We start from the raw sequence: 14,993 nt of genomic DNA on the forward strand, positions 1-14,993 counted from the left end.
AAAAACTCTTCAAAATGTGAAAGGCAAGAGATTGCTATTTTCAATAGTACTGGCTGAAATTTTAAAGCGGGCCTGCTCTTTGTGCTATGTGGACACATGCTGACAGAAGCTGAACACACTGTTTTACATACTTTCTTGTGCTGAAATTAGAATATACCACTTTAAGCCATTTTGCCAATATGTGCTCTAATGGGAGGTTTACATCATGAAAGCTGTCAAATCTAAAACTTAAGTTGGTCATGAAAACATTTTCTAGCATGTTGCATGATCCTATGAAAATGTGACATTATGACAGTTTGATATTCGCAAAGAAAAAAAACACTATCACAGTTCAATCTGTGATTACACAAACCAGTGATTCTTAAGGAATGATTGAGGCTTTCAGCACGTACCTCTTGGCCCTTCTGAAGAATTACTGTCACTTATAAATCTTTTTCTCCTAATAAATTTTTACTCACCAATAAAATGAAAGAAAACAACAGAAATGAGAACAGATTTTAAAATGATTTTCTTAGCTGAAGGAGGTTAAAACTGGTTATTCAGAAGTGGAAAACATTTAAAATTTAAAAATAACCCATCCTAATTGTAGTAAAATAGAATAACGAAAATTTCTACACTAGCTCTTTGGAGCTTTAAGCTCTTAAAGTAAAAATAAATTCCAGAGATTAAACAAAATCAAGTTAGTTTTGTTTAACAAAATTCAAAGTAAGAAATATTGAAATAATGTTTTGAGATGGCATTAACTGACCACATTATAGAGCTGAACTATGCCATTTACGATACTGTGATTTAAAAAAAACCATGCATATATAAGTGAAGTTTAAAAATTACCACTTTATTTTCCAAGTGCGTTTCTCATAAAGACAAGGACACAAAAGTTTGGTAAAGATGAATAAACTCATGGGAAAAAAAGTTTTGAATATCAAACTTAAAAAAAAAAACTTCCCAGGTCTTTTTAAAAGACTCTAGTAGAAGCTAATAGCTAATTAGATTAATAGATTTTAATATTTCATCTCCTTTCTGGATTACTACCAGCGTAAACAATATCTCAAAAGAAGTTACCAGTAACAAGAAAAATACAATACCACTTACATATTCTCTTCATAAAAGTGTTAACCCCAACATGACTCTGGCTTTCAAGATATTATTAATTTTATCTATAATTACATGCTTTCCAATGCATTTATAATTAACGGCTTATTCTACCTACTAAAAAGCAATTAATTTTACTAAACTTTCAGAATATTCAATAACTATATGCCAGGATTTACAGATAGCCTAAAATTAATTTTAATAATTAATTGGCAATGATTCAGATATGACAGCAAAGCAATTGATTAATAGCATATTAGTTACTTTTACCATTGAAACAAATATAATATTATATTAAAGCTAATGAAGTTAAAAATTCTTTGTGTTATAAAAAAATTATAGCATTAAATGTAAACAATGACGACTTAATAATGCAGGAAAAGCTGATAAATATTATATACATCAATAGCAGAGATACCTTAATTCATAATTGGGTTTATGATTATAGAAAGAATGATAAAAATGGGAAAATAAGGAATAATAAATAGCTAATATTAATTGGACAGTATATTTTGATATAATCCAAAGGAAGATCTTGGAAACAAATCTTAACTGAATAGTATGAGCAATTCATTCAATATTTATAAGCTGAAATCTACTGAGAAAAATAAGAAATTTCTTCATGTAAATGTGATTTTTTTCTATATTTTGATTAACTGATTCATTTTCTAAGTAAACATACTTAAAGGAGTTATTCTGATGAATAGGTGTTAGGAACATTTACTATACTCATGTCATTTTTACTTACTGCTCTACTGCTTGAAAAAAAGAAAAAAAGCAGAAAATCTGAATCTCAGCGTACTGTCCACAATGTACAACACTGTCATGTAAAAAGTCCATCGTGTTTCTTGAATCTATTAGGACTTCTCTAATGAATAATCCACAAAATGCATTTTTAGAGCAGTATGGTATTATAAAACAGAAAAGTTATTTTCCACCTTGGCTCAGATCTGATTTTTAGGTGACCCACTTATCAAGAATTTCTCAAATTTTGCAATACAGTCTTATAAATAACAAAAAGATCTAAAACTACTTATCTTGAATATGTATCAATGGGTCTTTTCTACTCCAAAAATAACTATAGATTTGGACAAGGACAAGTAGCAAAAACATTCATATAAAACACCTGGTTCTAAAATAAAAAGATACCAAGACGATATGAATTTGATATAGATTAAAAAATAGCTTACGTCTAACACGTTGCTTTTGTATTCGTAAATACAAAACTCTAAGTTAACAGAAAAAATCTAATTTTCATCAATTTGCTTTATCCTTTACCTGGAAGTATTTTAGAAACAAAGTAGCAAGTAATCCAATCTTTTAATATTCAGAAATGCTTTATAACTCAAGCTTTTAGTGATATAGTTATTTCTGTTAATTGCACTTATGATTCAAGAAAACAGTATTATACTATGTAATTTGGACAACAGTAAACTTATTTTATCATTCTAAAACAAATCATAAATCACTGAAGGTTATGACTAGTAAATGTAATCTTAGTTACAAATAATGTAATTTGTTCCTTTTTATAAAAATTTCTCCTTATTTTCAATTTATTGAATTGAATATCTACTCTGGAGAATTTACACATGTTCTAAGAAAACACAGAAGAAAGCCCAGCCACATGTTGGCTATTTACAATCTCTGCTTTAAATTCTAAAGGAATCATCTAAAAGATACTCAGTGTTTCTCACTATTAATGAAAACACTATGAACCTTTCCATAACCATCTGTATTCAGACATTAATAATAATATTAACAGCAAATCTTTCTTATACTATGATTAATTAAATAATGCCACTTAAAAAGAACATAAGTATTTAAATTGTAAATGAGGCTTTAGATCACATGGGAAATACAAATATATACCTCATTTATATGGCATTTCAGTCAGAGAATTTTAAATTTATGAAAGTATTATATATTTCTTGTCTAAAACCACACTATGTAATATAAAATTGTATGCCACTGTTAGATTCAAGGTTACTGTTAGGAATGGTAGTTATTTGTGCTCTACTGTTTTCACAGATGTTCCCAGGGACTATTGAGGTTCCTCACTATTCTATGTTTCTATTTAACTGTTGAATAATTGGTAATTCTTCAATTGTCTCCCTCATAGACATCACCACTTCTAAGTAGCTGACTTCTTCTTTGTCAAATACTCAATAAAGGGAAAATCAAGGGAAGCCTGGAAAGCAAATTACCAAGCCTATCACATCTGCATTTTAAGAAATCATATGTAATTATAAGTCAATAGGATCTGGTTAAGTGTGACTTATATCCTATAGAATAAAAATATAGACTAAATAGCAGGTGCCTTATAACAGCTATTTCCCTCAAAAAATTTTCCTTATTTAAAGACTCACAGAAATGTTCTGGGTGGTCAAAGCCCCTGGAAGTCCACAAGGCAAGAGACATAACTAATCTATGATAAATCTAACCAGGAAAACAAAATCTCTCTGAATGATAACCTTGTTCAAAAACAAATAGTTAAAAATGTAGTCAATCCACAGGCTAATGATTTGAACCTAATACAACTGAGCACACAACATTTTGGTCTTCCCTTCTAGAGGTTATATGATACCAATTAACATATACTCAGATTGGATAAATCCAAATACCCAATGGTTTTAACTCTCTACAAATATCAAGAAAATCAATGTCAGTTGACCAGCAATCTTTTCATAAACATCATTAATTAATGAGATGTCAGGTGAAGTTGAAGTTCTACTGGCCATACCACTGGTATCTGAACTGCTTATTCATTATTAAACAGTTTGAAAACATGTGCTATATTAGGGTTAATTGTGTTTGTTTTACAATCAACATGTGCTATATTAGGGTTAATTGTGTTTGTTTTACAATCAACCCTCCATCACACCAGAAAGGTAAGATCACAGGAAGCAGTGGGTCACTCTACTGTTTCCCACGCCTTCCATAAACCAGATAATTCCCTGATTTAGAACTTTCCCAGTCCAAAATTCTGGATTTAAGGTGTTGATCAATACCAATCAATGATCATGAAGCTGACAAGTGAAAATTTAAAATTTGTATCTATCACAGATTTTCCTTTTTAATGTTGTTACTTACATTGCATATGAAAACCAGGGCAAACAGTATCAGCTAGCTTCTCAACTAGTGAGTTTGAGTGTGTGTGCATTGGTGTTGGGGTGGAGGCTGGTTTAGAAAAATTTGAGACCTTTTCACAAACAGATTCCCCACTCTGGGCACATGAGAATCTTGTAGGATAGAGGTAGTGGCTGGCCCATTTCAGACTGAGAAACACTGAACTAGCCTTACCATAGGAAGATGTTTACAGCTTGTTATCAATACACATATAAAGAACACTACAAATATTTTTTAAATCTTGGAAATAGAATATAAATGATTTATTATCAACATCATTGCCTCAAATCTCTAAATACAAGATATTTGGGAGTATAACTTTGAACTACATTAAAAAATCTATCAAAGATTTCTCCAGAACTGATTTACATAAAATTATAATCAGTAAGATCTATACCTTATTCCAAATCTTTTTTGAATCTACATAATATGAATTATCAAGTTTTCTTTCTACATAATTAAAATTTCTAAGAATCTGTACATAATTGTTTACATCAGATTATTTAGAAACTCATTCACTTTCTATGTGACCAATTTAGAAAGCATACTTTAGGATCACTTTTTTACCCAATCAAAACAAAAAAGATACCTTATAATTTTAGTAGTTTGGGTACAGAAATTTATATGAACATTCCTAAAGCCTTTGCGGCCAAAGCCAAAAAAGAAAAAAAAGGAAAAAGAAAATACAGAAAAGCAGAATAGCAATAGCAGGAGCAGCAGCACAAAACATGCAATAAATGTAATAATACACCACAAAAACATTGCAACCACAGGCAAAAAGGATAAGAGATAGGGTAGAGGGCATCGGGATGAGCACACAAGTGCAATAGTCTCTTACACGTCTGCCTTTGCTAGCTGGAGTACAGGATGGAGAGCGCTTCAACAAAGAAAGGAGAATACTACGTTACAAATATTTACACACACAATTCTCAATGACTAATACTGTATTAACAGACAAAGTATATAAACATACATATAAAGACATATTTTTGATAGGTTGAAAGTACACATATTTTCAGGAAAAACTGGAAGACAGGAAAGTAAAGAAACAGTTGCTCGGGCTAGGGCTAAGAGTGGTAATAAAACTTTCACTGGACCTTGCACAAACAGTTACCCACCAAATAATGCTCCATCAAGCTATGGCCAATTTATCTTCTGGAAAGGCTGGTAGTGGCAACTTGAAACGGGAGCACAAAAAGGTCTAAATAACTCTGATTTAGTGCTAGTAAGCATTTAACAAAATACTTAACCAGTCTTGCTTCAGACATCTACCAAATTCTTACTCGTTTCAAAGATGACTCTTTTTCAACGATAAGAACTAAATTAGGCCTTCAGAATTACTGATGTTGAATTAAAACAGAAAGTTACTTCAACAATACTGTCCAACCTGACTAAACATTAGGCTTAATCAAAAGAGGGACCTTCACTTTTCTGACATTAAAGAATTACGTAATTTGGAAAAAACGAACAGTAAATTGATAATTATGTAGAAATATTTTTCAAGTTTTTGAAATCTGTGATGCTCAAGCAATTGAGCTTCACAAATATATACCACATCTACTCAGGCAATTTCCTATACTCAATTCAATCTGACATTTATTGAGGGTTTACAGTGTGTCAGGTACTTAAAAGATAAAGCAGGCATGGCAGTTCACAGGCTGGTGGGGGAGACATGCCATCAGCAATGTGACAAGTGGTTTCATAAGGACATGCACAAAATTTGTGTGGGAACCTGGAGGAGGGAATTTATAAACTGAGCCTACAAGAGTTACCGAAGATTTCAGAGAAAACCTCAAGGATAAGAAACAGCACTCAAGATGATCAGTTTCACTTGTACAACAACTCTGGCAGACTGGGAAACAGGAACTATTATTTCTTTCTGTAGGAAACTGGAATGGAAGGTGACTTAAACACTGTGTCCCAAAGAGTTCACAGCAAACCAGTATTAGAAAGTCTGCAGATTTCTAAACAGGTTCTTCTTAGTTCAGTCTTCCGTTATGGTGGAGGCTAAAGTCTCAGGCTCAAATCTGGTTATATTCCTTCGGTTATTAAAAGGAAGTATCTGTCTCCCTCCACACGTTCCCAAACCAAACAACCAAACATTACTCAACCCTCAACCCCTCTCTAGCTAACATGTAATCTCTCCCCTTTCCTCCTTAATAATGATAATAGCTAACATTCATCATGTGTAAAATATAAACAGGTACTGTTCAAAGTATATGTACTTTACATATATTGCCTTTTCTAATCCTCATAGAAGGATTAATATAAGGTAGGTATTATGATCCCCATTTTAAACATGAAGAAAACAGATTAATTTGCAACAGGTCACAAAACTGATAAGAGTGTGTAGAGCTAGGATTCAAACCTTCTCAGTCAGGCTTCTCAAAACAGTATACAGTCACTGTCTCTACTTCCTAGCCTCTCAATTCACTTCTCAATACAGTACAATTTGGCTTCTGCTTTGATCGCTCTAATGAAATGCTGATAAGATCAGTATCTCCTGTTTGTTCTATGCTACCAGATATCTCCGGCTGTACCTGAGGCCGCTGACCATTCCCTCTTAAAACTTTGTACTCTCTTAGTTTTTGTTAACAACACTTTCCTGAGTCATCCCCTGTGACCACTGCTCCTCCTTCTCTTACGTGGAGTCCTATTCCTCCACACCTTTCTCAATGTGAGAGATCCCAGGTTTCTGTTCTAATTCACTACTTTTCTCTTGCTACAGTCTTTCCTTGGGAGATTTCAATCTACTTTCAACTATGATGACCATTCCCAAATTTCTACTGCCAGTTCACTCCTTTTCCTGAAGCTTCTGACTCACGTAAAAAGCTATCTGCTGGACATTTCCACATGGATGTCCCTCAGGCACCTCAAACTTAACTTGTCCAAAAGGAAGCTGGTCACCTATCTCCTCTGTTAAGCCTTTTAATAATTATTTCATATGGGACTGATTAAATCTAAGCTCCATAATATCTCCTTTATACTCTGATGATATGCAGTTCATATTTTTTATTATTGTACTTCTCCCATTGGTGTTATAGTTATTTAGATGTTTGTTTTTCCCATCAGACTCAGATCCTTAAGGGCAGGAAATATTGTATTATACTTAGCATAAAGCTTGTAAATTTTAAAATTCTTTATAAATAGTGGATGAATGCTTCTGAAATTCCACAATATTTAACATTAATATTTCTCATGGCATTTATCATTTTCTACTTCATAGAATACATAACTGTGTATTTTTTTCTAATAATAAGATAAGCATTTTGATGTCTACTTCTATGTCTGATGTATCTTCGTATCTACCACTGTGCATAGAAGAGTAGCACACATGTAAAAAGTGCTAAAATATTTAACATAGAGAAACCCTTACTTTTTGGCTGTCCATACTCCTAGAGTATGTTAAAACCATGAGAAAGGGCATGAATAGCTCAAAGTAAATTATATTACCACTATACCAAAAAGTCAGAATGTCTGTCAAAACTATCTTTGCATACGAAGGACAAGTTTTCTAAGCCGGCATTTAGTATCACTAAGCTAACAGTGATATTAAATCACCATTGTAATAATGTTCTTCCCCAAGTGGCTACCAAGAAATCAGAACATTTTTACATTTTCAACAGAAAAAAGAAAATTACACTTTCCTGATGGTGCAAATAGAGGAAAACATACACATTCTTATACATATCCACACATACCCTGGTTTTCTATAAACACTGAGATTGATCTCATAGCAAGCATTGGAAACTGTTACATTTTCTTAATATGAAATCATATACAATTTTATATCTAGGTCTATAAATTGCCACCAGAACTTTAAGGCTGATTATGGAAGTAAGCACGACCAAAAGAAGTAATTTATCTTGTGGACACAGAATTTGGCTAATAGATTTTAAGGTTCAGTTAATGAATTCCAGGTCTTATTACTTTCCAGAGGTAAAGACTATGTAGTCATGGTTCTTTCCTTCTAGCTATCCAAATATATTATTGATATAATATATGATATATAATATACAATATAACATACTGCCTAAATTAGAGAAGAATTGCACATGACAATCTTCTGAAATGTGAAAGTTTCAAGTCAGGCTGTGCTTAATATATGGAAGTTTTAAAAAACAAGAATTAAAGGAGGAAATTGTAGAAATGCCATAATTTCTGAGAAGGATCTAGGCCTAGCTTTGGTCATAGGATTAAAAACTCTTTACAACACCTGTTTTAGAATTTTGTCTCCCATTGATTCCCACGCGTAACCAACTTTTCCCAGATACAGCTAGGCTACTGCAAAGCCTCGGACTTCTGTGATTGGCTATGACAGAATATGAAAGAAGCTAGGGAGGAGAACAATGTTAAAAGCAAGACATGAACGAAGGAGCCTAGGAGTCAGGACTGAAATTAAATATTTTGGGACACCTTAGTAAGCTTTTATATGAGGCCAAAACCAAGAGTAGAACTCAGTTTGCCAATACTCTCAGGTTACTCTTCTCTTAATATGCCAGAATGCAAGAAAAGAATACAATGTTAAGAGTATTGACAGTTGGACTAAAGTTACTATCCCTCTTCCTTTATGTCTGACCTTTATATTCTAGAGCTTTAATTCCTTGATTTACTCTTTTCCTCAGTACACCAGAGTAAGACAACCTCCAAAAAGCAAGCTGGTGCATTCTCACTTGCCAGATAAATGGGCAATTTCCATGTTTGTGAACTTAGCCTAAATGAACAGAGTGTAGAACTGTAATTTAATAAAAATCAAAACTTACCTAGCATGTATTTAATATATGACAATATGTTTATCAAATATAAACAGCAACTAAATCATTTATATAACTATAATTAATATTCTTTTAATATAGTCAAGTCAAGCATTTTGGGGGTTCACTTAAAAAGGAGAAAATGAACTGAATAGAATGGGAAGTCCCTGTAAGCTTAGTCTGATGATCCCCGGATCTGCTGCCATGAGAATGAAGGGAACAGATGGGGGAAAACCCAAGCTGCTGAGCTCCACTGGCTCCCCACCTGTAACCTAGAGGATGAGACTGGGCCTAATATGTAGTATCACAGGCAGTCTAGGATTGGGCACGTTGGGTTGAGAGGAAAGATGAGAGTAAAGGAGGTAATAATTCCCACAGCAGAAGAGATCCTGGTATCTGTTTGACTGCTGTCTTATATGGGAATGCCTTATCCAAGAGACCACGTATCAAAATGGTCTTAGTTTCTTTTAAAAGTAACTAACCCCCCTTTTATCTGCCCTAAAGAATGCCATACATAACCCCTTTATCAACACTTCCCTATTACTCTAAAGACTGAGAACCCTAAAAAATCACTCTCACTAACAGGAGAGTAACCTACCTACTAGTGGGAGTGTTGTGGTAAATAATGACTAAAACCACTGGACTAAATAAAGATTTTCTAAGGTTCTTTTCTCCTTCAAAAGTCTATTATTTTACATGTAGAAGAGTCCAAATGCCTAAGTTCCCCTGAGTTACAGAAGCAGAGCGTTGAGAACGTATTCTGCTTTGCCTGAATCAGAGGGAAGGAGGGACTGGTGTTACATACACTCTTTCTCTTCTGTCAAGAGTTGTCTAAACAGTATGACTTAAAAGGAAAGCATCTTGTTTCAAATGTCTTCCTATATTGCCCCAAATCCTAGCATTCATCTGAATTTTGAATAACGGGCAAAACATACTGAGGAAAAATTAGAGGCAGGAGAGTGATTAGGTGTAGTATTATAAGTAAAAGAATTATAGTTTTAATAGGCTTGTGTGTGGGAGGGTTAAGGAAAAAACTGGAAGGTAACTTTGGAGGAGGGAAGGTACTGGTAGTACAGCTCTGAAGAATCAGAGGGCAGTATGAGGGCACTAGGTTACTGGGGGCAGGTGGAGAAGGTCAGTGAGGCGTGGTCACAAAAGGAAACTTCATGTGTGCAGCTTTGCTTAAAAATAACCTTATTCCCTCCTATACCTACAAATTCCAGTGGCAATTCAATTTTAGGTCTTCAATATAATCTTTTTCTTTTCTACAGCAATGAGATAGAAAACAGAAAAGAATGAGCAGAGGATGTGTCCTATGGGTTTGTTAAGAGTTAGAGTCTACTTACTACAGAGGGCAACTGCATATTATAAACATCATGTACAACAACCTAATTAGTTTGGGCAGAAAGAACAATCAAGATTTATTTTAATCCTTAAGAATCCAAATGCCTAAGAGAAAAAAGGAAGATACAGAACTTGCTTAAATATCTTGGATGCTGAACCCAAGCATGCCAATGATTGAATACCATTATTCAAAACATCAGTCTATTATGACTTTGAGGATGAAAGGGATGATAACGCTGGAAAGGGTAGTCATAGTTACAAACCACGAAGAGAAATAAGAGATTTATGCCATAAAATATGAATTAAGAATATAAAATATTTTTTTGAATGGGAGGTTACTGCTGGCCTTGGCCCTGACACGTCATAATCATCTCCAGTGGTAACATGATTCAACAGGAGGGAAGTATAGCAATTCATATTGATGGTGAGTGGAAGGCTGAGTGGAAGAGCTAAGAAAGTACTTAAGCGAAACTGAATTCATGGACAAGAAAGGAAACTAAAGAGAACACAGCAATGGAGGGGAACTGGTCTATTAAGAGTAAGGAAATAATAACCAATATTATTGAGGGCATTACATACATTATTTCTTTAAATTTTCAACCTTATGAGATTAGTACTATTATTAGCCCTATCTGTCCGATAAGAAAAATTGGTGCATAGAAAGGTTAGATAACTTGCTCCAAATTATATACCTAGGAAGTAGCAAAGGCAAGATCTGAATCAACTTAAATGCTTAAGCAATAAATTGCGAGGAAAGTGCTTAGGAAGCAGATGAGAGAAAAGCCATGTCCTTGAAGAGCTGGAGCCTGAATCATAAAGAGTCAGTAGCCTTTGAGAACTCAGCTCCTGCTTACCTTATAATAGAAGTTCCTTTGTACTAATTTACGATTTAGATGTATGTCTGAACTGAATCTATGCTGAGTAATAGTGGGTGAAGGATAAGAAAGGATACTCCTGGAGGAAAAGTAAAAGTGGGAAACTCAGATACTATAGCTAGGTGGTGGTGGAAGACAGTATATGAGAGCAGAGATGGGATAGCAGTGGGCTGAGGTGTGTGCTTCTGCTGAGACCTATCCTATTTACTACATACTACTCCTGTGTTTTACATTCAAAGATTTTTGTGGGAGAAAAAGGGATGTAGAGAAGAGTTTGTTAGAAAGAAAAATAAAAATGGTTTTCTAGGAGAAAGAACAATTAAAAGATTTGTTCCAATTTCCTCCCCATTTTTTTAAGGTGAATGTTACTTGTATGGAAATACCATACTGAGTATTTTAGAATAGTAAAATATACATCAGATTAGAACATCAAATATTATTGTACATCAAGAGAGTTCTCTTATCACACTTTAGAATTAACTAGTATAATTATTTGTCTCAAGAATAATAATATAGTTTCCATTTAGAATGGAAAGGTACACACTTTGGTATAAATATTTCAAAGAAATAAGAAATCACTTAAAATATAGATCAAGAGTTTTCTTTAGTAGGAAATTATGCTTAATACTCTTCTCAATATAAGAATTATATTTAACAAAACACAAAAAATAAAACATTTAAAGAATTTCCCCTGGTTTAAAAAAACAGTTATATGCACACTATTTGCATTTGAATCCATTTTTCACCAATTTCTGGCAAGACTGAATGTTCAACAGGATAATACAATGCTTTACAATGAGAATTACTATGCCATTTAATATGAAATCGAGAGAGTGTATATGTCAGGTATTTCTGAAAAGAGAATGAACAATATACATTAGGAACTTCTAAATAATTAAGTCTATAGAATTAATTTAGGAGAGAAAATGATAATGCAGTCAATTTATAGTGCATATAACGCATATGTTAACTAAAATCATTTTTCACATTAGAAGAGAAATTCTGTCGACATTAAAAATTGATTTGTACTCAATTATTGTGTTATGATAAAATCTACTGGAAGAGTTAACAAAACATGTCACTTTTTCTGATTATACCATCAGAGGTTTACTTTTAACTAACATATAAACTAAATAGTAAAATGCTGAAAAGAAAAACATAACGTGAAATAGAAATTGCCATGAAAAATAAAAACGAGCAATTATTTATATCTATGTATCTATATAGTGACAATAATCAAATAAGCACTCCAGTCTTCAGAACTGTTGCAAAGAATGAACTACAGAGATTCTCTGATGGCCAACACATTTTTAAAAGTATATTTTTACTTTATTATATTTAATAATAACTCTTCATTGTATTTAAGGTAAGAAAGAAGCACATTTTGGCTCACAAATTATCAAGTGTGATATTTCTAAAACTGACTGCATTACTAGGTAAATTCTTCATATCAATTCACTGATCTCTTTTACTGAAGGATGCATTGGTTTGAAAATCAAAGACTTACGTCATCCAAAAAATCAATCAGTGAAGATGAGGAAGAAGAAAAGGAATCCTATTTAACGAATACAGCAATAAAAAAATAGAAAATATGGATGAAGCAATTTAATAAGAACAAATAATAAATCAAAAATTTTGTAAAACAATTGAAAGGCAAATGACATTAATTCAAATAAATAAATGAGAAAAGCAGTCACTGTCATTGTTTCTCAAGAAACTTACAAATTCAGTAATTACTTTTTAAAGAGTGATTCTTTTATCCTTTCCCAAAAGAATGAAATACAATTCACATACCGTGCTCAAAATGTAATAAATTGAAGCTCATGGCAAATCATTAACAGTCAAATTAAATGGAAGCACTTTAGAAAGTAACAACTAAAAGTAAGCAGCAGAATCTCTGCTTCTAATTGTTCCTTCCCTCTACAAGCTTCTTGAGGGTCAGGACTTTGTCAATTTGGTCACTATTGTATCTCTAGCACCTAGAACAGTGCCTCACATAGAGATATACAATTATTTGTTAAGATACAATCACTAACTTAAATTTTCTGAGGTAAAAATATACTTCAATTATATATATTTTTTCCAGCAAAGAATTTAAGTACCAAAGAATGGCAGAGTCATATAATCCCTATTTCATTATTATGGAGGGTGCAAAATAAACTCTATGTAATACTTTTAACAAAAAGCATTCCTTTGGTATACTTCTAAAAAACTGAATTGATTTGGAACTAGAACCGGTGTTGCCCTATTGTGAGCTCTTACATTTTCACTTGTTTTTTATTGTAGCTCTATGCTTTGGAGAAAAAAAATGTCAAAATTATTTAAAGTTAGGATTTGTTCTGCACTTACTGTTTCTCAGGGAAAAAGATGAAATTTCTTTTAAATCTTATAATGACCCTCTTATTTAGATCTTTCTTAGATTTTTCTTAAATACAAGAAAAGTTTATGATTAAAGTTTCCATAAGATTGCAGAACACATTCCTTTCCTAATATGTTTTTGTTTATATAGGATTCTAGGTCCTCTTATATGGGATGCAATAAAAGTTTCATTGCAAATAAATTTTAAATCACAAAGTAACTTTTAAATTGACCACAGAGGATATCTGAAAAGTTTAATACTTACTTCAAATTGATCCAGAGCATCGGTAGGCGTATTCAAAAATGCCAAGAAAGAATGCTGTGAGTCTTGGTGCTCTATACCTAGAAGACAGCAGCAACTTTTTTTTAAAACTAGAACAATTAAAACTAATCTTCATGGATAACCTTTCCTGGCTGAATCTATTAAAAAGCTGCTCACAAACTACTGTATTTCAAAACCAATTAATATTATTAACTCCACATATTTAAAAACCTAAAATACATTAGTGTTTCTTGGAATATCACTCAATAGTTAAATTACATCAGTCTCCATAAATACTTGTTTCTTGACTTGAGTTCTTGAATTTCTTTTCCTTTATAGTATACCATCAAAAGCACATTAAATCTTTTGGTAGACTTGAGAAAAATGTTAAAATAGGACCCTGGTTATGTATGATTTTTCTAAGGTAGTTTATTACCAAACAAGCTTTCCTTTTTGAAATACTCTCACCAAGCATATAGTATGCTTATGCTAATATAAATAATCTTTTATCAAAAAAATGCAGTGATAAACTTATTTAATTATGAAAAAACTTTTTCTAAGGCCTCAATCTGATTTCATTTACTGTTTTATTGACAGAAATTGTGTGAAATTTAAAAAATTTCATGCATGCCTCTTGGCTATGGTATTAACTTTAAATACATAATTTTCAAAATAATTCTTAAAATACACATATGATGATAAATACTAGAGAGGAAAAAGGAGAAACAACCAACACACATTTCTGATCTCCATATCCTTCGGAACTGATAACAACTGATAATTTTTATATGCTTTTTGAACTACTCTAATAATATACCATAGTTGCCAGATAAGGCAGTATGTTCAGAAATTCATTCTATCAATAAATATTTATTGAGAGCCTTTTATTTGCCAAACCCTGTCTAGATACTGGAGATTTAATAGTAAATAAAGCTGAAAAACAAAATGCTCACCCTCATCATGTACATATTACATTGCATTATTCAAGTAGAATATTATGTTACAACGTATAGTGAAATTTTACTATTCTGTAATGTTCAAAATCCAAATAAAAGCCACAGGTTAACATGCAATGTGATAAACAGAATTTTCTTTCCCAAGTTTAGACTTACTCTAAAATAATGCAATCAATGGTAACTGATGTGTTATATTAAGTCATACTCTTCACTGGTCTCTTTTTAT

General features: G+C 32.5%; 1 protein-coding gene across 6 annotated transcripts in view; it reads right to left on the reverse strand.

Moving 5' to 3' along the window:
- CDC42BPA (CDC42 binding protein kinase alpha) overlaps positions 1 to 14,993 on the reverse strand; it is a 338,413-nt gene that overhangs the window by 47,517 nt on the left and 275,903 nt on the right. For 4 of the 6 annotated variants that reach the window (XM_057729074.1, XM_057729071.1, XM_057729070.1 and 1 more), the window contains one exon: positions 13,815 to 13,891. In XM_057729074.1, the coding sequence (XP_057585057.1) occupies positions 13,815 to 13,891 (77 nt within the window). Of the gene's footprint in view, positions 1 to 5,056; positions 5,096 to 12,698; positions 12,747 to 13,814; positions 13,892 to 14,993 lie in introns of all 6 variants that reach the window. The other 2 variants (XM_057729072.1, XM_057729069.1) reach the window with 2 other exon arrangements.

This window comes from Hippopotamus amphibius, chromosome 3 (genome assembly GCF_030028045.1).
Source record: "Hippopotamus amphibius kiboko isolate mHipAmp2 chromosome 3, mHipAmp2.hap2, whole genome shotgun sequence".
Lineage (NCBI taxonomy): Eukaryota > Metazoa > Chordata > Mammalia > Artiodactyla > Hippopotamidae > Hippopotamus > Hippopotamus amphibius.